Consider the following 25,094-nt stretch of genomic DNA (forward strand, 5'->3'; position numbering starts at 1 on the left):
TCCTTGATCTCCTTACAAAGTTGAGTACTGTGCAGATGTCTGTCAGCGAGGGATCTTCGTACCAGGTACCGATCTTCGTGGATAGTCGTCTTCTTGGGTCGTCCAGCAGAGTAGGTGAGTTTAAGACTGCCATTGGAGGTCCAATTCTTGATTGCAGTGTAGACTGCCTTCTGAGAACGACCACATCTTCTGCTGATCAGATTGATATATATAATATCTGGCATGGCATCATAATTGGCGGGAAAATAGAAAGCAAATGGAAGATTCATTCGATATAGAGTGAACAAAACAATGTGATTCCAAGTTTATGCACACCACTGTATATCTATAGCTGATATTAATTTCAGCAGACTGCTACGATCAACCTGTGAAGGTCATTTTCATACTATTTGGAAGGTTCTAGCTATAACTTCATTGCATTTGATGTATTAAAGAGGTAGTGGAGACAAAATGCTCAATCAGTTTTGTTAAGCAATGTTATGAAAAAGAAAAGTCATATCATTACTAATTTAGATAACGCAGTTAGACCACTGTCATTATATTCTTCTACTTGTAGAATTTCATCAAAAAACAATTTATCCGAAAGAATTTACATACAGTAACCATGGTAAGTCCTTCATTTGTAGTTTCAGCGAATAATAAGGCATTACTTTTTAGGCTCTTATCAACTCATAGAGTCTTCTGCCATATGTATCTGCCATGTCCAAGAGACTTGCTTGAATACAGTCAATATGGAGTTATCCAATATTCAATTTTTCCTCAGATTATATCTATCCTATAATGAGGTATTCAGTCTGCAATAAGGTCATCTCGCCATCACACAGCATAACTTGCAACCTATATATCAATGATTTGTAATAGATCATAAGTTTTATATGTCTGCACCTATCATACACCTATTCTATCAATCCGAATGTCTATATTTTAATATTGCTTGGTGTAGCATCAAGTAGGTATATCTGCTATCAGACACATTGTGTGAATGCAATTATTTACATAAAATAGATCCTAAATGAAATATATGTACCGTGAAATATGACTAATACAAAACATGTTTAACTTGCTGTAAGTCTAGCATGCGATGATTTTACCGTGCCATAAGTTTGCCATACAATGCATTAAACTATAGTAACAACTAACATGTGATATAACAACCAGTCATTATAGAATGACTACTATCGAGTATATTTACTATAATTGTGAGAACAACAATTTGGTATGTTATCATTCTTATATTATTCACACTTTATTGACTCCAGAGTTATGCTAGAGATGAAGACGAATCTTTCGGCTTCAACGGACCGACACATGTAGGCTCCTTTTCAAAGCCACTCGCCTATGGCTATGAAGATGATATTGAACATGAACCCTTTCCCGGGGCATCACTTCCCGCTGACAAGAAGCCGAGGATACTCCTTATGGGACTCAAGAGGTCAGAAACACTTTTTCAGTTTAAAATTTTCTTCTGTTATAGAGGTTTCCCTCAGACAATCCTCCCTTTTAGTAATTTATTTTTTTCAAAACTTACTGTTGGGTATTCTCTTCACCACACGCATGCATCTCTCACTCTCTTGTCATCTGTTTATTCCTCATTTCAGGTTTTGTCTTTAACATGTATCTATATCTCACACGTGTCTATAAGTTTTCTAGCTTTCAGTTGATATATCTTTAGGAGTGGAAAATCGTCAATACAGAAAGTTGTCTTTACAAAGATGTCCCCGAATGAAACTCTATTCTTAGACAGCACACCTAATTTGGTTAAAGAAGGTAATTGTATGCTTGTTTTTTGACTCATTAGATTAGCCACAACCTTTTTCTGGTGGAAAGCAAACTTACAGCATTTTAAATCATTTCGAGTTATAACGATACCAGCTGTATGTCCAGCGTTGCAGGTAATAAAAAAGTTTTTGCATAGAAAATTTATTTCGTATTGGCTGAGTTACTATAGCCAATTAGTTCCACATTCTGATGGATTTGAGTAATCTACGCTAGTACTTGAAGGTTGACTTGCGACAAAATTCACATTACTGTTATTTGATATGAAAAGATTCACCATGTCTTACTCTGTTGTGTTGTAGGTGCAAAATATGTGGAAAGGTGATTACAAGCTCTTAAAAGCTCAAAAACAAACAGAAAATCGCAGTCGCACGAGACCGCCGTAGTTTGGATTCCCTTTCCAAAACGGCTCAAAATATGATGTAGTTGTGAGAGATGGTTTCTGTTTACACTTTCATGCAACCTTATTCGTCGAAATATTTTCACAAATATACTTCACGCATTCAATAAAACTATGTCTATTGATCTTACGCGTCTATTTTATCGTCATCGCAATGCTGTCACTTTTAGCACTATCTTATAACTTACCGTAAACAATCGTTAAATTTTTTAACCTTACCTCGAATGAGTACATATCATTGTCTGATAATCATGACGAGTCTGTTGGTCACCTGTGATAATCGAAAAGTGCTGCAAAAATTATTTGCGAAGTATTGGGTCACATGATCAGATTACGACTAGATGATTAGACCAACCCGAAACAAAACTGTAAAGTAGCGAGCATCTATATTTGATACGGGGTCTTCGGTAAAACCCGAAGTGTTTGTCATAAACTAGTACTACGAAAAGTTTTATATTGAGCCCTTTATTGGCTTTTCAATTTATGTGAGAATATACGTGACAAGACGATAACCAAATTTCGTGGTTACGTCATTGAAATAAAGAGATTTCAATCTACGGCGGCTTTTCGTTTTTGAGCTTTTAAGAGCTTGTAATCACATTTCCACATATTTGGCACTTACAACACAACAGAGTAAGACATGGTGAATCTTTTGATACCAAATAACTGTAATGTGAATTTAGTTGCAAGTCAACCTTTAAGTAATATTATATTAGATATATAACTTATTATAGTAACTCTTATTATAGTAACCTAATCTTTACTATAATAAGATCTCTCACGCATTCGTGATCTTCAATGGTGTTAGCTGAAGTGTGCTATTTAACCAACCGGCATTAGATATTGGCAGGTGCATAGGTATGTGCACAATTATTTATTAGTATAGCCAGTTGGATGTGTAGTGTAATGAGTAGTACGCCTGTCTGCAGAACTGGAGGTTCTGAGTTAAACTTAAGTGCAAACTGGATTTTTCATTCCTAAAACTTCATGGCTATAACCGGATGCATGAACGACAAAACAAACACTAAGATTTATATAGAGATTAGCTGAAGCCCGGCGTTGCAGAGGTAATAAAAAACTTTCTCTATTTTTATTCCTTTTTTACAATTTTAACTTTTAAGTGAAAGTATTTGTTTATTTCTGTATGTCTGGTCAATGCAAAATTTAAATATTTGAAAGCTCAAGGCATAGCTACAGGAGATTGGTGAAAAACATTTCTTACTTTTTATGCTACACATTCAATCGAGATTTAAAATAGCTTATAAACAGTGCAGGTAATGTAGTTGCTATTGACTAAGTTTCTTTACACATTGAATTTGAGTAACTCAAGCTAGTCATAATATTTATTATAATAAGAGCTGTGTCCATCCTTCCGTTCGGGTGTTAAGAAAAAAGATTGCACCTCACTCACTTAAATCGAACCCTTATATTTGGTTGTGTGAATATTAGGCCAACGGCACCAACACTAAATCATGCAGCCAACTTGCCACAGTTTTGTCATTGTCTAAGTACAGGCCGGCTGCACTCTGTTATAGGAATTTCTAGGCTAGTTGGACTTTATTCAGTGTTGTTGTATGAGCTCAACTTAGCTATAATCTGTATCCCTGCTTTTAAACAATGACACGTCGTTGTAGACATCTGCAATAACTCATTTGTCCAGTTCCAGATCTGGGACTTTCCAGGCCAAATAGATTTCTTTGACTCAACATTCGACTCAGAAACCATTTTCAGTGGCTGTGGCGCACTGATATTCGTCATTGATGCGCAGGTTAGTGCTTACTAGCATTGTATGGGATTTATGGTTTCAGGTTTTTTAAAAATGGTCTGGAGTTATCTGTCAACAAAGGCCACCAAAAACTTATTCAAGTGTATGAAAGGTTATGAAAACTTTGAAGTTGTCACCCTACTTGATAAAAAGATTAAGCTGATCACTTTCACAATATCTACAGCATACTAAGCTTGAGTTTGATGCTTATTAGGTTTTAAAACGCCGAAGGTAGCGGATAGTGCCATTTTGTTGAGATAAAAAGTTGACAATGTTATACAAGAGTGATAATATTAACACTGCTATGAAATACAAACCTTATGGAAGCGCTGAAAGGGCTTATTCAACTGGTATGGTGCAGAAAAGGAAGTTTTGTTAATATGAAATATACAAATACAAAATAATATAAATATACAAAATATTCCTTAGCTTAATTCAACAGAATGTTTGTTGAAGATTTTAGTATTGTGAATTGTTATGTATAATCAGCAGTCTTTATCAACTAGCATTAAACTCGGCGATGCCCCGAATTTCTTTTATGCGTAATCAGATAGCCAGCAGGTGGGTATTTAAAAGGCTGCTTCTCAAGAACCAGACGGAGTATCGAAACCAAACATTTTAGTATGTTAGGAATTCACAGAGCATATACATGCGAAGATTGGATGAAATCAGCCAGAAAATATAGGAATTCATAGCATGTGTATGCAGACTACCAGATAGACAAACACAAGGAGAAACTGGGATTTATTAATATAGTTTTCTTTTTCCTTTCTGTTTCTAAAGAGAAATTGTGAAAAGAAAAGCCAGTGCGAGCCAAGTGAAAAGAAGCCAATTGCGAAAAAAGGTTATCACGATTTTATCAAGAAGTTCACAAGCGTATTTTAGCAGTATGTAAATAATATTAAAAAATGCTATGGTGGTCAGTAGCTGTTATTAACAAGGAAGTTCCTTCTCATGAATTAGACAAACCTTTTCGCTTTTACTTTTTGTTGATGAGATTGTCATCTCCTTGTGAACTTCGTTTTATTTCTGATGTTTTAAATCATCAATTTGAGATTACCAATACTGTACACACTTACAGTATATACTGTACACACCTACAGTATATACTGTACACACTTACAGTATATACTGTACACACTTACAGTATATACTGTACACACTTACAGTATATACTGTACACACTTACAGTATATACTGTACACACTTACAGTATATACTGTACACACTTACAGTATATACTGTACACATTTACAGTATATTCTGTACACACTTACAGTATATACTGTACACACTTACAGAATATACTGTACACACTTACAGTATATTCTGTACACACTTACAGTATATACTGTACACACTTACAGAATATACTGTACACACTTACAGTATATACTGTACACACTTACAGTATATACTGTACACACTTACAGTATATACTGTACACACTTACAGTATATACTGTACACACTTACAGAATATACTGTACACACTTACAGTATATTCTGTACACACTTACAGTATATACTGTACACACTTACAGAATATACTGTACACACTTACAGTATATACTGTACACACTTACAGTATATACTGTACACACTTACAGTATATACTGTACACACTTACAGTATATACTGTACACACTTACAGTATATACTGTACACACTTACAGTATATACTGTACACACTTACAGTATATACTGTACACACTTACAGTGTATACTGTACACACTTACAGTATATACTGTACACACTTACAGTATATACTGTACACACTTACAGTATATACTGTACACACTTACAGTATATTCTGTCAAGTCCATATTCCTTTATTAAGCTGTTATTCATTTTGTGCAGTTGATTATCAATCATATTTTTTGCTGTCTCATTTTGATCAGACAATGCGCAGCAACGCGCTAACGTATTTATGAGAAGTAGATCGGTTTTTTAAACTTTGTATGATAAAACTAACAAAATAACTGTATACATGTACAGTTGTAATACTTGTTGTCAAAACCTTACAAGAACAAAAAATCTTGCTTTCATCATTTTATGATGACGATTTGACAAGTAGACCAGGGTACTCAACTGACACTTCCCGCGCCCTCATTTATGAATACATCTTATAATTCAGCACTGGGATCAGTTGGGGCTGAAAGCTAATCTCAATATCACTCAAGCGGAACAATACGCTAAAACTCTCTTAGATTTTCCATAATTTGTTCCTTTAAACTTTATTTTATAAAGATTGCAGAAAGTTTAAGCAAATGTTGCTCCACTGGTGAGGCAGCATTGATTCAACCAAATTATAAGATAATTTCAGAATCGATCAGTCTAGGTTTCATGTGATGGATGAGTTTTTGTCTTATGTTCGCCACACAATTGAGTTTTATTTGAGTCTCTTTATAGGTATATCTATATATATATATGCTAGATGAATGCTCGGCAATAAAAAATTTTTTGCGCAGGTTTGTTTTTATTTAACATAAAACCAGTTACCGCTCTAACTTTCAAACTTAATATCACGAGAAAAGTGTTTTGTGTGGTGGAAATAAATTAAGAGAAAAATGTAAACAGCTGTAAAGGTGCTTGAATGTAAATGTGAAATCATTAGCATGTAATGGCTAAATAAAGTCTGTTTTGTTATAATTACAATGAAAAATGATTTGGTATACAATTATATGATTTTAGCTCGTTTCAGTGTTGGCATCGTAAAACGAAAATTTTGTGTAGAGTGGTATTGAAACCCATACTAATTATCTAATTCAAACACCCCGGGTAAAAATCATCAAAATTTTATATACGTGTATATTTATTTAATATATATATATATTATACATATTAAAAATTAGTAACAAAATAATGCATGTTAATCTTAGTAATTGTAGTTACCTACAGTAACTATAGTGTATTTAGCGGTTATGATATGCAAAAAAATATAAGATTACAATGTATACAATACAATGTACACTACGTGCAGTACATACCGTGGGGGGTTCCTACCTTCGAGACAGACGTATAACATAAACGTTGAATATAATTTAAATGAATTTAGCTTACTAAACACATACTTAAAGCTAAGTTTTAGTATTTATTTTACTAAACTTCAACTTTGTCATTGGCTAAAAGTTTATCACTTATCTGTTTTCGGTTTCATTTTCACTACAACTTATAACGATTAACGCTGAAGTGAGATAGAAAGAAAGCGAGCATCATATCTTCTTCAGGCGCTGTGGGAGGGATTTCGGCGAAATTCTTGTTGACATGATATGGCGGAAAAAGCCGAAAAGATTTTGTCTTCGTATGATGAGGACGAAAAAACATGGTGTTCCATATTTATTGTAAGACGGAAAAAATCTCATAACAGGAGCATCATAACCCGAGGGCGCACTATATTCATTAATAATTTAATGTTGCAATCGCAAAAAGAATATACAGTATATGTTAAAAGCGATGGGTGGGATAAGAACGACTTAGCCTTGTGGTTACGTGTACTTGTAATTTGACTGTTGCGAGTTCAAATCCAGTATGAAGGTGATTTTTCATTGCTAGATTTTAATTGCCAAAAGTGGACACAGGTTGAACTGAAAGGCAAAAAGGCAAACGCAGATATATATTTATACTACTGAATGCCCGGCGTTGCCTGGGTAATAAAAGTTTTTGCACAGAAAAAAAGATTTATTTAACAATCACCGTTCTAACTTTCAAACTGCACATCATGAGAAAAGTGCTTTGTGCAGTTGAAATAAATTAAGAGAAAAAATAAAACAACTGTAAAGGTTTTCAAACTTTGCCAAACAACTGTAACTTTCAAACTTCATATCTTGAGGAAAATGTTTTGTGCAGGTCTAATAAATTAAGAAAACCAAATAAAACAACTATAAAAGTGTTCAAATGTAAATGTGAAGTAATTAGCTAGCAATAGCTAAATAAAGTGTGTTTTACTTCGATTACGATAAAAGATAATTTGGTAATGATACAATTAATACGAACTGAGAAAACAACATAGAAATTCTGAATATGTTGAATTAATAATAACGATCCGTGCATAGAAGTTTGTGTCTATAAAAAAGGTTACTGTTCCAGCAGAAGCTATCCATCAAAACTTTGAATACGACGATACTGGTAACTCTCGATACTGGTAAAGTATAAAAATGACATATCGGACTGTCTTTGTCTGACCGAATGGAGAGAGAATGTAGATTCTATTCCTACTGAAAATGATACAATTGCCCGCTTAAAAAGTATTAACCTTGACCGATTTATCAATTGAACCTTACGGAAAACCGGAAATAGAAGTTCACAAAAACACGGAAAAGCATAGTTTTTCATAGTTGATAGAGTTTTGATTAATACGTCATTTAGCGTGTGAAATCGCAAAAAGGGTGTATACAGTATATAGTAAGAGCTATAAATCGTAAGAGCCTTCATAGACTCATAGTTAGACAATTGGATTACCAACCTGCAATCAGCAAGATTACGTTGCAATCTTTGTGAGTTCAAATCCAGCAAGATGCCAGATTTTAATTTCAAAATTTTAATAGCGATAGCCGGACATACCGAAGTACGTACACTCAAACACACATACATACACGCAGATGACAAACTTTGAGATTTAGATATATAGATGAGTTTACGAGGCAGTAAACCTCTATGGCTGTGTAAACAGTAAATCTTGTAAACCTCTAGCTGTACGCTTGTTGAGCTGAAGTGAGTGGCACACAAATAAGCATTGGCAATAAGCATGTAGTAAACATGGATACATTAAAAGGTGTAAATTTCAAAACCATCTACAAAAATTAGTTGTAGCATTTCATCAAGTATTGAACTCTCTTTTGTAAAACTTTTCCATGTTATTGCTTTGCTGGATTTATAGCCAATTCACTGATCGTGAACACGCTTATGCTTTCCTATTCATTATTGTTCATTGTCAATCATCATCTATCTTTTGTTTGTTCCCAGGATGACTACATCGAAGCCCTGAGCAGGTTACGGCTTACAACAGCTAAAGCTTACAAAGTAAACCCACACATAAAATTTGAAGTTTTCATTCACAAAGTTGACGGCCTGCCAGATGATGAAAAAATGGACAAGCAAAGAGACATTCATCAGAGGGCAAATGAAGACCTGCAGGAAGCATCATTGGATGTGACCTTTAGGTACTCAAACATTCTCATGTGTCGCTCAAATATCTGCTCAAATATCTGCGGTATCAAGTGTGTGGTGACACCGTGTGTTGCACATTAGATTTGTGATGGCCTATTATAGCATATGCCAGTCATGAGATGACGCCCAGTAACAGATGCTCGGTGTATGTAGACATCAGTACTGTATGATGGTGATATTACCGTATAGCATTTTGTAACATATTTTTGGTGTAATGACATGCGTTGGCATGTGTAATGTATGCTATGTATTTGATGATATGTTGTAGTAGGTGTTATGTATGTTATGACATGCAGTAGCAGGTGTTATGTATGTGATGACATGCATCGGCGGACGCTAGGTACATGTATGTGAAGACGCCTACAGTTTTTTCAATCTATTTTTTCAGTTTCTATCTCACGAGCATTTACGACCACTCTATTTTTGAAGCCTTCAGCAAAGTTGTCCAGAAACTCATACCCCAGCTACCTGCATTAGAAAATCTTCTCACAATACTAACACAGGTATGTCTTGCTACTAATGGGATTTGTTTTAAGCTTGATACAACAACGATATATACAACAACATATACAACGATTAGTTGTGGCATTTCAGCAAGTGTTTAACTTGCTTTTTTGGTAGGGTTAATTATTTGCATGTTTTTAAAAACTTGCAATTGAACTGGATTATTCTGCTTTTCAGATGGTTTATATTTGATGCATTTATATAGATTTTCAAAAGCGATATCGATACAAATGCGATTCTTTCCTTATTTAGAAATCAAACCTAAGCTGTCTAATTTACAAGTTGTTGTATATGAATACACTCCCCGCTTTGCTTGTAGAATTCATGCATTGAGAAAGCCTTCTTATTCGATATAGTAAGCAAGATATACATTGCAACAGACTGTATGCCTGTGGACATGCAGTCGTACGAGCTTTGCTGCGATATGATAGATGTAGTCATAGACGTGTCTTGCATCTACGGGTAAGAATTACTATTCTATTATATACTTTTTTATATGGGTATGTTCAACTTTCAAACAGTTTTTGTGATACAATTGATTTTAGGCTTTGAACACAAATACAACAGTTGCATAATCAAACATCAATAAATTAAGGATTAATTAAATTAATTAATTAAATCTTTAATTAAGTTAATAATAAAGTTAAATATAATTAATAATATTAATTGAGTTAAATCAATTAAATTAAGGAGGGTACGCAGGATGTTTCATTATTTTTCTGCATTACTTCCATTGTAATGTTTTTTTCATTTATTTATGACATTTTATACTTCCTTTCTTATAGTATCCAATAAACTAGTAATTGCATTTTTACAATTTTCATTCAACTACCAAATAAGAAAGACCTACCCAGATATATCAGCAAAAACAAACAAGCAATTCTCAAAATGAAAAAAATATAACATCTATGGGAATTTTTAAGTAGACAATGATCTATGTCCAAAATAACGTTCTGTGAATTGTTTTACAACATTCAATATCATTTTTCTTACCTGTTTTGGACAACATTATATTTCCTTCCTGTTATAATCACATTCAACGTGATAACATTTTGTGCAAGCAAGTTGATTTTCACCATAGCCTGGTCAGTAATGTTTGCTGATTTCAAAAGCAGCTCGTTGTACTCATTTAAGTTTTAAAGAAACGGGTAGGTGAAGGAATGGGGAATGGAGAACATTTGAGAACCATTTTGAAAAAACACAAGTTTCAATTTTAAAAGAGCGAGGCATCATTTCACCTTTCAACCAATATATTTCTAAAAACAATTGGTTTAGCCACTTTCAACCTTTACAAGTTGATTAAGCATGTTTTGAAACCAAATAGATTATCCTAAATAGTGAAACGTTTTTGGTCCTAGACTGGTCTCATACGGTTATGCAGCTGCTAGTGTAGGTAAATGATCATTAGTCCTCTGTGATGTTGTGTTTCACACACTCGCCTCATAACACACCTCACCAGGCTGCTGGCCCAACTAATAGGTAGTAATAGCAAGATAGACATATTTGCTTTCTTTAGGGTGTGGCATATGGAAGATATAAAAGCACTAGTGAGCGATTTACAATGATGTATATTTCCTAAATGTCTACAGAAGCTTCATGGTTTGCTATACATATATTTTTCAGTGCATTGGAAGATGAGGCAACAGCGTTTGACAACAAATCATCGTCAACCATAAAGTTGAATAACGGAACTGTGTTATACTTGAGAGAAGTGAACAGGTGCTTGGCTCTGGTGTGCATCCTGAGGGAGGAGAGTTTTGACAAACAAGGTAATTTTACCATTTCGTCTTTGTTGCTACAAATTATGGAATATTTCTAGTTTACTCCTATTGACCATATGAGTATGTTTTTATTTGCTGATACAGGCAAGTTTCATTGTACTCACCACCGAGGTTTGCAAGCATTTAATTGGTTTCTTTTTCAGGTTTGATTGATTACAACTTCCACTGCTTCAGAGCTGCAATACAGGAAGTGTTTGAACTGAAAGAGAAATCTAAGAAGAGTTCCAAAGACTCATATGATGCTCCCGTAACCAATGGATTCATGCATGGGCAAATGACCTGAACCGTTTTATATGTTGACTTTCATGGTCGACTCATTGCTCAAGTCGCTTTTTCTAAATCGGGAGAGATACCTCACAGTAATCTCCTGTGATAAGATTTACGCTTCTTCCTGTATTTATTTCTTGTTGTAGTATAAAAATTCACTCAATTATCACCATTTTTTTGCTATATTTCTGTACAAGCTATATCACATAATGCTTAACATTGTTCCTATTTGCTAGACTCCACTGTGCCTACATGTGCAAAACTGCGTTTCTACTCTATCATGTTTGTTTGTATTTGAGAGTTATATTCATCGAGTTATGACAGTGTTTGAAAATTTTTTAGATGGCCCCATCATATAAAACTGAAATAATAAACCGCAGTGTCAGTTACATCGAAAATATGCCTTAATTTACAGAATGAGCAAATGAGGTCATTTTGTAGCAAATATACACTGGCACGAACGTCAAACTTTTGGTATCTAATTTATACAATTTAAAAAGCCAATAGTTGCTATGCTATATATAAAATCATGTACGTATGTGCATACCCATGGTTTCCCTTCTCAATGGTGTTGATATATAAATGTGCACATACATATAGTGCAGTTAGTGGAGTGTCTGCAAGGTGACCATAAGGGCCCAGATTTGATTTTCGACCACTACACGTCAACCATGAGTGAAAAGCGATGTCATGCCGGCTCAGACATCGCCCAGTCAAACAACGTCTGTACTGCCTGCAGGTCAACCAGTGCAAGGCAGTGATAAATGGGCTACTGGCTCAAAATCGATATATACATCTACGTGGCTAATATATAAAAAATGTACTGTTTCAGGTAGGTTTATCCTTAAATTGCTAACACTGTTTGCGTATGAGAACAGTGAGCAAATAAAGTGTAGGCGGATTAAATGTGCGTGTTTTTAGTCTAATTTACGGATATTACGCTTCTGAGGCTAGTCACCACCATTACTTGCCCTCTTCAGTTGCATCTTGTATCTTCCTGAGATTAAAACTTCCATGTCTCCCTACTCCATCTACAAACCTTTGAGCACCTACAATAGAAATTCCAGGCTACAACAGCTTGATCTATCTAAAAGTATATCTAAGTATATGAGCACTAGTATGCCAGTTTATGGCTAGTAGCCCTCCAACTCCATGAAGGATAAGCTATAGGTATAACCTGCTAGTTTTGTGAAACAAAAGCAAATAATTAAGATAAATGTTCTTTTATTAGCTATGCTCCTTGCTATTCATAGCAGCTTTATAGTTGTTGCTATATCTGAAAACTATAAATGTCTGAACTACAAAAACTATTACCATATAAAAATCTGGGATGGCCAAAGAGCATTGGCGATGATCCGAAGTCAAAATATCTGAAGGTGTGAACAACATCAACGAACCTAGCATCCAACTCTTCCATTTATAGTTCAACTAATCTGTAAACTGACTTAACAAAGCAGCCTTTTTTAACCAAAGTGAGTAAGGGTATTGATCGAAAACCATTAAAATATATACCACTACAATATGAAAAGTCTAGGAGTGATAAGCTGAAATTGGTGCTGAAGGTTAAGAGAGAAAAATACCGGCAAACTTCAAAAATAGCTGAAAGATTTGACTAGATAGATCCGTAAGTAAAATGAAATTTGGGCCCAAGATCGGCCATTGGCAATGGTTGCCTCTTATAATACTGGAAGTTGCTAGACAGAAATCGAAGTATTTAGAAGTGAGTCGTTGCAGTAATGCCTTAAGTCAGCTACAAACAAGCTTCTGGTTCTGAGTTACGGGCACTTGTTAAGTTAGTTCTGTTTGTTCAACAGGTGTTTCTAACAGCTAGTTCAACCTCTACACATCAATGGGTAAGGTTTTTTATTACTGAGTCTAATATTTGAGGCATACTCGCTAACATCTTGTTTAAAAATTGAATTATATCCGACTAAAGTTCTGCATCCATATATACGTATCTTAGTGTTTGTTGTTGGTCATTTGTCGTCTGTATGTCCAGTTATATCAATAAAATTTTAGGAAAAAAATCCATTTCCACTGCAGAGAGGTGTGCTATCCCATAGGCCAAGCGGCTACATTGCTATACAATGGAATAATTGCAGTCATACTCATTACACCAATTAGAATACGCACGCTTGAAGGGCTTGCAAAAATACTATTGGTTACTACAAGCATATTTATAGAACATGATTAATTGCGAGAGAGAGATCATGGCACATAATGATTACATGCTGGCTTCACCGCTCTTACTATAGTAAGAATTTAAACAAGCTTAAGTTACCAGCTCAAGTTACTGAAATCAGCTAATTTGTTAATTTTGCCATTGGCTCACTAGCCAACTTAGCCAATAACAACTACATTACCTGCCACTGTTTATAAGCTACTTTTTTATTACCTGTGCAACGCCGGGCATTCAAATAGTACAAATATATATCTAGCTTCTCAAGGTTAATTACAAAAGCTATATCTTTATATACATGTTCGCGAAGAGTATATAATGATATTATGGTGTCCCATTTATTTACAACAGTATTATGAGAGCTCTGTAAGTTTTATCATTTGCTATGAACTCGAGAGATCAAGTGACACGTAAAAACAAACCTTTAATAGACTCTTTTTCAAATATTTCTACTCCTGTTTTGAACTCGTGCAAGAGTGCCTCTTCACTGGAAGTATTGTCAAATGAGGAGGCGTAGGCACAAGCTCGATCATGAAGCATACACTCCTGTGGAAACTTGCTCAGTTCCTGGGCCACCATTAGCGCTCTCCCTACAGCTTTACACAATTCAATAACATAGATGACATTTTACAAAAAAACAGAGCAAACAGTTTATTAACTCAATCTATCTAAATGACTATGGTTATTTTTTAATAGTAATAAGCAATTTATCTGGTTAAAGGTTTGCGATATCATAGCTTGAAGTGCAAAAACTAAACATAATTATAATTAGACCAAACAAAAATATAAACGTTCTATGATAGTCGATGAAACTAGCAAAGCAAAGATGTATATATTGACCATAGCAATTCAAAATTGTACACAGTTATACTTCAATCGCTTATTGCTTGGTATTATATCTGCAATAATGAGCACACATGCATACATGACTCCACTGCTGAAAAATCTCAAGCCTAACATACACTAAAATACTAAAATATACTAAAATACACTCAAATGTAATTAACCTCCTAAGATACAATAAAACGGAGAAGAAATTTACTTACTAGATCCAGTATCACAAATTCGATGAACGAGTCCAATTTCTAAGGCTTCTTTCGCTTTTACTTCTCTTCCGGTTAGTATAAGATCTAAGGCTCGAGAAAGCCCTATTAGTTTGGGGAGTCTCATCGTGCCTCCATCTACCAGAGGAACTCCTAACACGCAAAAGCTAAACTTTTTAGACAAAAACAATTCCAATAATGGCTCATACGATTCCAATTTCCATCTCAACATACTGACTGCAGCTAGCAACAACGGGTTTGCGCTATACGAATTCCTGCGAGTTACACACCTAACATCTATTACAATTGTATACTATTTGGTACAACTGTATGTCATCTGATACAACCGTATGTCATCCGGTACAACTGTATGTCATCCGGTACAACTTTATACTATCCAACATGGCTGTATGCCATCTGGTACAAGTTTTCACCATATGAAACACTATCTCCTATCAGCTAAAACAGAAGGCTATCTACTACAATATTTTCTTCTGTGAGAGTTTACAGTTGTGAAAATACATATTAGGCTTTGAGCCAGCGGAAGGTTGAAAAACAAGTTGACTAGCCTTGTCTTGCTGAACTAAACATGACAAATCAGTCATTTTTGGCTCAATAATTTGGCATCAGTCGAGAACTATGTTGTTTATTTGGCATTAGTTCAGTCAAATCTTAGAGATAACATACACTAGGCAGGGACTTGTCAATTAAACGAATTCTAATTTTTTCACTGCAAACAAAATATATCCCTGATACAAGCACATCTGTGCCCATAATCCTGTACAGACCTTCATTTGAACATACATTTCCATAATCTCAATTCTCTATACATTCTAAATAAAACACACAGAATTGACAACAAAATATTTTGTGGAGTGAACTGTTACCAGTTAATATTTGCAGGTTGCAGAAAACTTACACATTACGTCGGCTCGTGTAGAAAAGCTGCCATAGCTCTCTCTCCATCTTACCCCTCCCTCTCCCCTCCCTGCCTTCCCCTCAGTCTTTTCCTCTCTCTTTCTCCCTCTCTCTCTTCCTCTCCCTCTCCCCCTTCTGCCTCCCCTTCCGTCTTTTCCTCTCCTTCTCCCCCTTCTGCCTTCCCCTCCGTCTCTTCCTCTCCCTCTCTCCCTCCCTCTGTCGTTCTCTCTCTCTCTCCCTCGCTCCCTCCCTTCCTCCCGTATTCCCTGCCCCCTCTGCGCTATATAAGAGGGTTGACAGAGCCACCGATCAATACACTTTACACTTCAACTTGACTGAGACATGCTTGTTCTTGGGGAGTCTCTGCTGAAGCTTGCCAAAGGCAGGATTGGTTTGCCGATTCTTGTTAGGAGTGCTTCCAAGATAGGTGAAGTGTGCGGCTTTAACCAGTGGTTTTTGGCTGATGAAGAGGATATGGGTTCAGGCGGGTGGAGGAGTGTGATTGTTGGTACATACATTCTATCTTTTTTACACTAATTTTCAATCTAAACAGAGATACAGCCCTAATGAAATTGTCCTGGGGTAGCCTCATGTCAGGGGCAGACTGGGTAACCAATGCACTGGCATGAGCAAATAGCATCTTTTAAACCAGGTGTTTGGTGGTACTGAATCTAGTTTTGGAATGGAGATGTTGAAAAGATTTGCACTGTCTTGTCTGTATGTACACCCCCAATGTAGATCCTTGAAGGCTACATAAAGCATGGCAGCCAACAAAATAAAAACCAATGTGGGAGCTGGGACACAGCCCTGCTTGACTTATTTGCTAACACAAACTTATCTGACAAGTCTTTACCTTGAACCACTTGTGTCTGCATCTCACAGTGTAATGCTCTGATAAGGTGGGTTACTTTCATAGTGCATCCCAATTTTCTTAGCTCCAAAGCCCATCGTGTGAAACAGTATCAAAAGCTTTTGTAAAATCTACGAATACTGTGTAGAGCTCCAAGTTTTGTTCAGTACATTTTTCCTGGATGTGACAAAGACTGGAGACCATATCTATGGTGCCTTGGTTTCTTCGGAATCCACTTTGAGTTTCTGGTAAAACCTGAAGAAAATTTTTTGTCAATTGAGGATGATATCTGCTAAGATCATCCCCACAATGGACGGAAGGGAGATCCCTCTATAATTGCCACATTCCTTTCTGCTGCCTTTTCTGAATATGGGGACAATGTTTGCATCTTTCCAGTTCTTGGGGACTAGCTCAGATTTTTAAATGTGTGCAATCATATCATGCAGCTTTTCTTGCAGTTGTAGTTCACCATGTTTCCAAACCTCTGCAGGAATGCCACAAACACCATATGCTTTAATATCTTTTGTGGACTGAAATGTCATTTGTAGCGCCACTAAACCTGAAATATAGTCCAGCTCTTTGTCTGCAGTGATCACTAGGAGTTGTTCACGTGCATCTTGATCTACAGTTTTAGGCCCATTTAACAGCTGGTCTATGTATTGGGCAGGGCATGCCATTGTCTCGTCTTTGTTTTTTAACACTGTAGTCTGATTATAGACAAGTAGTTGAGCTGTTCCTCTTCTCTGGGATCTGTAAACCTTATTTAGTCCATTGTAAAAAGCCTACATGTCATTTGTGTTGGTGGCCTGTTGGAGTGACTCAGCTTTTCCCTCTGACAATTGAGATATCGTTTTATTGATGAACTGATACAATCAGTTTCTCGCTTTTTCTAAGACGGTGGTAGCACAGTGTAGTTTACGGGCTTCAGCCTTTTTTCCGTTCCTCAATCAGGATTTTAAACTTATAATCATTTTCATCAAACCAATCTTGATGTTTTCGCATCTGTCCTCCCAACAGCTCATATGTTGTTTCATAGGTTCTCTCTTCAACATCTCCTATCTCTTTTCTACATTGGTCTTTTCACCGCAAGTGTAATCCATCTTCTCATCCATCTTCTTCTGAAAATCCTGACAGCACTCAGGGTTTATCAATTTGTTCACATTTAATCTGGGCATTAGCTTTCCTTTGCTCTTATTCCTTCATTTCCTCACATTGAAAACAAGCTTTGCACGCACCATGTTATGAGTTGTGGCACAATTAGAACATTAAAGCATTTCTGGTAAGATCAACGAGGCTTAGTAGATAAGTACCAAGCTTTGTCGCAGTTGTTTTCTCAATAGTTCTATGTGTCTTGACCAGTTTAGTGTATTATCTATTGTAACGCCTAAAATTTTATGCTACCTATCATTAGTATGTTTTGTCCATTCATTGAAATGTTTTCTGTTAATCGAAATTTATTTTGTGGATTTTGAATAACTATGAACTTAGTCTTGTCAACATTCAATGTTAGTTTGTTTTGGTCACACCAATTTTTTATCGCATTTAAGTCTTTGTTATTTATAGTTATATCTTTATTCAGGTTTTTAGCAGTATAAAATAGGTTAGTACCATCAGCAAACAAAATAGTTTTAAATTTATCAGTACTCTTTACAAGATCATTTATATATAATAAAAATAGTGGTGGTCCAAGGATGGATCCTTGGGGTACTCCACATTTAATTACTAAAGGTTGGGATATTTTCTGAGATATTATAACACTTTGAGGACGATTTGATAGATAATTTTGAATTAATTTTAAACTTGAATGAGAAAAATGTATGATGTTTGTGATGACTAGCTTGTAATCCGAACAGAAACTCAGAAGTTGACCGTTTGAGTTGCATTTGCCTGTACCTTGTGCTCCCAAGACACCAGGCCAATCTTTCAACCCTGCCCTACTAGCATTCATTTTTCCAGCAATAATAAACTGTTTGGTAATGAGCACACTTATAATGGTGTCTTTTAAGTCACTGTAGATTTCTCCTTTTCTCATCAGGGTTTGTCATAGCGGAATCACAATGCTTACAATGGTGACATAACCTTTTCCCTTGAGTAGTAGTCACATTGACATGATCAAATTAGCTATAGTCACCAGATCTTGGTCTAGGAATTGGGCGATGGAGTTCTTGATGGCAAACCTGACACCAGAGTCACTTCTGCCATTCTCCCACCTTCCTCTCCAAAAGAAAGTATCCATTGTCTACCATACTATCATGCTGCCATACTCCGATAGGCAAGTTTCGCAGAAGAGCAGTTATGTCTATGTTGTATCTATCAAGCTCCTTCGCAATGAGTGCTGTCAAGTGAATAGATGTTTTAAGCGCTCTTTGTCCATTAACGTCCTGACATTCCACTCAGCTATATTCAGTAATTTCTGATTGTTTACATTTCTTCCTAGCATACTTTTCAGTGCAAACTTTGTTAACTAGAGGAACTTTCAAACCAGTATTACAGATTGTTACATTTGCCATTTATTCTTTAGATCTGCATGCAGATGTTTAAGTGATTTCTGGCTTTCGGTGGAACAGAGTCACGCTCTCGATAAGAAAGAAATCTTATCCAGCGAGTAAGAACAGGTCGTGAGATGCCAGAATTTCCATACTTTTGCAGTGGCTGGTTGATGGATAGGCTGGTTTGTCTTCACTCTCTAGATGCTGCTATAGTGCATCACTGAAATAGCACAGCGCTTTCACAGATGTAGCATTTGGTTCTGTAAGGTTGTCCAGCTAACCTTCTCTATTTGACTGGAGGTTGACAATTGAGACAATTGACAATTCTCTAAAGTCTAAACAATTCCCCAATTCTCCAAACAATTAGGGTTTTTCCAAACCCCAATTGCTTGGAAAAGACAATTTTTGTTCGGCAACCTAGGCAGAGAAATCTCAAGTGTTTTATTCAAATTTTGATTTGTTCATAATTTCCAACGTTAGTAAACCGAGGTTGAACTGTAATTACTCAGGGTATAGCATATGCCTAACACTTGATATACTTTAACTTACATACTCTATAGCTAACACGGTTCACTATATGATGCGCCTTACCAAACCTCCGGCAGTGAACACCCATGATAGCATTCTCTTCCATGATTCTGAGATCACACCAGAGAGCTAGTTCCATGCCACCAGCTACAGCATACCCCTCTATGGCTGCTATGACAGGCTTGCGGCAGAAGTATCTAGTAGGGCCCTGTAGGATTTAGATCTGCCAGATCATATAAAATGACAATAGAAATGACTGGATGCCTTATTAGCTGTCATGGAGAATATTTTTAATTATTTAAAGTCTACTAGTATACAAGGATTTAATTTACCATCTGAATACTTGACAGTATAATAGTGGTTTCGTAAACATCTGGATTCGTAAAACAGCTACCCAGCATTATAAAAGAGAAAAAGAGAGAGCAAAGACTAACTAGTAAAAGAAAGGTGAAAACAATGACTCAACTGAATTTTAAAAACCTGAACAGAGTTATTTAAAAAAAATTTCGTCTTTTTATACTATGAAAAGTTTAATTGAAAAGACTATTGCCCAAGGTGCCGTATTTTAAGAAAAATTCTAACAAAATGTCGACACAATTTCAGGCTTTGCTATGCTTATGCTCTACAATATCTCATCATGTTGTAAGTTCCTAATGAACTTAACATAATGTATACAATTTGTGTGCAAGAATTTACATAGTGTTAATTTTAATTACGACTATTTTGTTAATGTTAATTTTAAATGGTGTTTGCGTGTTACAACTCAAATTTTCAAAACTTTGAATTAAGCTTCTTATAGCACCAGGCTTTTTAAATGTGTTCATTTGAGTACTAAACAACTATCAGTTATGTTACCACACTGGGCACACCACTTGCCAGATTTCATAAGCAACTTGGCTAAAAATACAAATGCTGGACACACATGAATACATAGAAGTGCGTGTAACTGAATCGAGGAAAGAAGGGAAACATACTATGGGACCTTGTCCATTAGCGTCGCAATGCTTTATATAGTCGTAAGGCTGTGAAACTCCAGCGAGTGCAGCCAGGTCAAATCCAGAACTAAACACACCACCTTTGGAAATGCAATCAGTAAAATGTATTCGAAGACTTTGTGAGCCCAAACAGTAGTGATACATATTAACGGTCAAGTCTCTACATACAAAGTTAACTCATTTCAAAATGTAGTATATAAAACCTGATAAAAGAGTTAAATTAAAAAATAAATAAAAAGACATTTCACAACAATACACATAATTTACGCTATTATTTTTTGTTTTTGCTTTTTTCTCATGTTCTAATTTGCTTTAAACGGCACTGACTTGCGTAAATGCTGTTTAATTTCGTGAACGGCATTTACAAAGTTAATATCTATCTATTATTAGCAGACCTAGTAATAACCATTACTACTAGCCGAATGATTGCTCCATCGACAGTTGATGACATCAGCAAAATGGGAGTCATAATCAATTCACGGCATTAGAAGTGTTACAGGATTTAGTTTGTGTTAAAATCATAACCGCATGTTTTCTCCGAAGCTGGAGGAGCTTTCTAGAGGCTGAATAACAAGGTTTGATTCCCGTATGGAGTAATCTTGTTTCTTAATGCTTTTAGTACGGCTTCGAACAGACGAACGGACACAGCCCTTATTATAGTAAAGACTAGCAGAATGCCCGGCGTTGCACGGGTAATAAAATAATTACCCAATGAGTTTGAGTAATTTACCTGGTGAGTAATGGTAAGCTTACCTTTACTAAAACAAGTGCGGTGTTTCCGGACAGCTTAATGATCATTCCATTACACGGAACTGTCAACCGTGCTAGTTAATGACCTCAAGTGCTTTGAGCATGAGTATTTTAACTGATGAAATGAACAATAATATATTGCTTGGGTACCATAGTCTAACGGTTAAGCTCGCCTCCTCTAGATCTGGAGGTTCTGAGACCAAATCGAGTGCAGATTGCTCATTGCTAGATTTCAATTGCTATAACTGGACACAGGGTATAACAAACAGAACCAGAACCACCGAGATATATAGACTGCTAGTACTAACAAAATAAACAATACTTGTTACTGAGATGTTTGTGTAAAACTTGACCTTTTCCGTACAAAACTGCAGCAGTCGTCTCCTCATCAGACTCAAAATCTTTGATGGCTTGGAAAAGCTGTACAGCTGTGGTGGGATTTATCGCATTTCGCTTTTCAGGTCTGTTTATAGCGATCATTTGAACAGAGCCAACTTTGTCAGTCACAATGTATTGTCGTACATCGCTGCTGCAGTGTCTTTTTTCTGTAAATAAGCCAACATCACTTCCCAAATATTACCTATTTATTATTATTGCTCAATATGGTTGCAATTTAATGAATTAAAACAATCAATATGCAGAGAAACTGAATAATAGTTGTTTTAGTTACTTTTCCAGGATTCTTACAAAATCACATACACACTCATAACAAGATGTATTAGCAAATTTAGTAGTTGCACTCACTCTTCTTAAAACCTGTTGAAATGTCTATGTACAAGAGGAGCATAAATCTCTGTGGGTTAGAGCGCACTAATGTCTCATCGAACAGCGTAATAGCAACTGCTAAAATTTTGGCTTGGCATCTCATTGTTACATCAATAAAAAGAAGGAAAAATGATGAACAGAATAATTAGAAATGCAGACAAATTGTAATTATCAGCTGACATTTTGAAGCCCTCCATGGATGATAGGTTTATGATAATCTACCACCCAGATTAGTTTCAACACGAACAACATTTTGGTGCCTAACAAGAAAACGCCTCACATTTTTATTTCTCTTTCGACAAGCCAGCAATATAAGGTCTTTAAAAATTTCTCCAATTCTAAGCAAACTGCAGAAAAAAGACTTTGTGTGGCATCCCACACATATTGTCTAGAAAGCTACTAACTTGTCACATTTGTCATCCATGCTTTACTAACATATTTTAATATTACCTTTATTGATATTCTTACGCAGTGTAGGACTGATCTGTTGCACCAAAAACAAAAGTTTAATTTACGAGTGAAGATGGCTCTATAAAACTAATACTAAAGAAGTTACTTACCCGAAATCCATTTAAACCATTTGCTTAACTGCCGCCTATAAAGTTTAATCGATTTTGCGCTCTGGAGACATGCCATTGCTGAATCACATTTGTCTACTCCTTAAATGTACCTGTTTAGCTGCAAAATATCATGAGATTAATTCAATTGAAACTTGGATCTAATCTAAAATCTAGACACATAAAAAGATTCTTCTGTCTGTATTGAAACAGCATAAAGCCTCTCAACCCAAGTAAAAGCTAGTTTAGTACAAAAATGATATGCAGCATCCCATTCTTGAAAACCATTTGATAACACATATAAGAAAAGTATTTGTCGGTTAGAGAAGAAATGAAAGCAATTGTAATAACCAGTGCTATTACACAGTGTTGCTTTTGCATGTAGCTCATTCATCTTTTACAAAGGATAATCTATTTCTTTCCCGCTTATTTGAACTGATGACAGAACCTATTCTTTAGTAAAGTCTTCTATCCAATCGGCTCACTTAAAAAATTTGAGTTGTGAAGGCTGATGAGTGTTACTGAACAGCTAACAGCATCTCCATGACCCCAGCCTTGAATGAGTAACCTATAATCTTTATAACCCAGTATGAAGAGGGTGTGCCTTATTTCTTCAACTTCTAGATAGCCACTATCAAATTCCAAACTCAAAAATCTTGTCAAGATGAAGTCTTATTTTACAGTAAATTTACATAGAATTTTTATTTGCACAGTGAACTGAGCTGCGTTCTTTAAAGTAAACTGAAATTTTATTATCACAATAAATAAATTTCTGATTTTTCACAGTGAATTGAGCTTTTATTATTGAGCACCTAGTAACAAGAATAATCGGCACTATTTTACAAGTAATATAAAGTGAAGGCACTAATGTATAATTAGAGAACAGTTGTTAACTTGATAAAACGTAATTTTAAAATAGTTACAATACTTCAAACTAAAAGAATGATAATGCCCAGTTTCAGACATATACAGCCTGTAAAAATCATGAAAAAGTTAAAACTCAATCATTCATGGCAGCACACCTCACAAATTTTGTACAGTCCAAAAAAAGTTCAGAAATTATCCACGTTTAGCAGCATAAAGTTGGCTCATCTGTTTGAATAAAACTAAAATGAGCACTGCACTTTGTTGAAATATTGAACAATGGTGAGTTTAGCAATTACAAATGAGATTGGAAGTTATCATTTATACTGGGTACACTAAAATTATCATCTCTGAAGCATGAGTGACAATTAAGCCTTCAATAGGTTTTGTTATAACCAAATTGGTTAGTTCTCCATCATCTGTCCAGTTGTGCCTAAACATTCATATGCTTTGATCTTGATGGCATAGTTCATAATATGATACTGAATCTTTGGTGTTTACTTTCAGGAATACCACCGAATCTTAGGTTTTGGTTTATCTAAATTTTTATAATCAATAGAAGGATAAGTTTTTTAATCAGTTTTCACGCAGAGTTTAGCTAAAACACTAAAACTAATCAAAATATTGTTTAACGAAAAACAGTCAAATGGCAAAGTGACTGCTTGCGAATGCCTAATCTCTGTAAAAAAAAGTGGAAACAGTAAGCCAGCAACTTAGTGGTGCATGATAAACTCGTGTCCAAAATTGGTGTCACTTATATACTTTAGAAAACATCAAAGATAAAAGTTGTCAACGTCTTATATAAGTTATGAGAGTTGGGAGCTGAATGGTGACATTTCATACAGTAAGAGGATAACTGCTAAAACGTTTATTACTATAGTTCAAGGGATTTATTTGCATACATAAATACATTAAATTTTTCTAACAATTAAGGTAGCAAAAGGTGCACAAACAAGCAGATGACTTACTTGAAAAGTTTCTTTAAATTAAATATTTACTATGAAACGGCGTACCAGCTAAACATGGTAAACTTGCTGTTTTAGTTTTGAAACCAAAACATAATAGCATTTTTGCTAAATAGCAATTTCCAATTTTTATATCTCTTTTTTAAAGTAAAAAAGCATCTGCTGACACTCTTCCAACACCTTTCGACGACCAATGCAGAGTAGCAATTATTCGTTTTGACATAAATAATTTTGAAATAATTGTAGTAATTAACTTGCACGACGTAGTGCTGTAATACTATTTGAAAATATTACTCTCTGTTATCAGATAGCATTATTATAATGATATGATTAGCAAATGTTGGTGGTTCGCCAGTTTTGCCACCACCTTAATTGATGGTGGTTGAAGTTGGTAAACCCGATAGAACAAGTACCTACACATTTCTTTATTAGCGCGCACATTCGTTTCGCGAGTAGCTATGATAACCCAACTCTAAGACTACCATTTACGATAAGTTATCGCGAGTCTATTAATTAAGGTTTACGTGAG

General features: G+C 35.4%; 2 protein-coding genes across 2 annotated transcripts; one reads left to right on the forward strand and one right to left on the reverse strand.

The window, feature by feature from the left end:
* The first annotated feature begins 435 nt into the window (after positions 1–435).
* LOC137406850 (ras-related GTP-binding protein C-like) lies at positions 436–11,829 on the forward strand. Its single transcript, XM_068093460.1, has 9 exons — positions 436–607; positions 1,260–1,432; positions 1,673–1,767; positions 3,811–3,944; positions 8,907–9,103; positions 9,499–9,613; positions 9,934–10,076; positions 11,238–11,383; positions 11,539–11,829. Exons 1-9 carry the CDS (start codon positions 605–607, stop codon positions 11,676–11,678), a joined length of 1,146 nt encoding a protein of 381 aa, XP_067949561.1. The 5' UTR covers positions 436–604; the 3' UTR covers positions 11,679–11,829.
* A 450-nt stretch (positions 11,830–12,279) lies between these two features.
* On the reverse strand, positions 12,280–25,011 carry LOC137406857 (putative enoyl-CoA hydratase). Its single transcript, XM_068093467.1, has 8 exons — positions 24,979–25,011; positions 22,740–22,857; positions 21,768–21,959; positions 20,644–20,744; positions 19,733–19,877; positions 14,888–15,037; positions 14,264–14,437; positions 12,280–12,711 (listed from the first exon to the last, which is right to left on the reverse strand). Exons 2-8 carry the CDS (start codon positions 22,813–22,815, stop codon positions 12,626–12,628), a joined length of 924 nt encoding a protein of 307 aa, XP_067949568.1. The 5' UTR covers positions 22,816–22,857; positions 24,979–25,011; the 3' UTR covers positions 12,280–12,625.
* Between the last annotated feature and the right edge of the window lie 83 nt (positions 25,012–25,094).

Source organism: Watersipora subatra, chromosome 1, assembly GCF_963576615.1.
Source record: "Watersipora subatra chromosome 1, tzWatSuba1.1, whole genome shotgun sequence".
Classification (NCBI taxonomy): Eukaryota; Metazoa; Bryozoa; class Gymnolaemata; order Cheilostomatida; family Watersiporidae; genus Watersipora; species Watersipora subatra.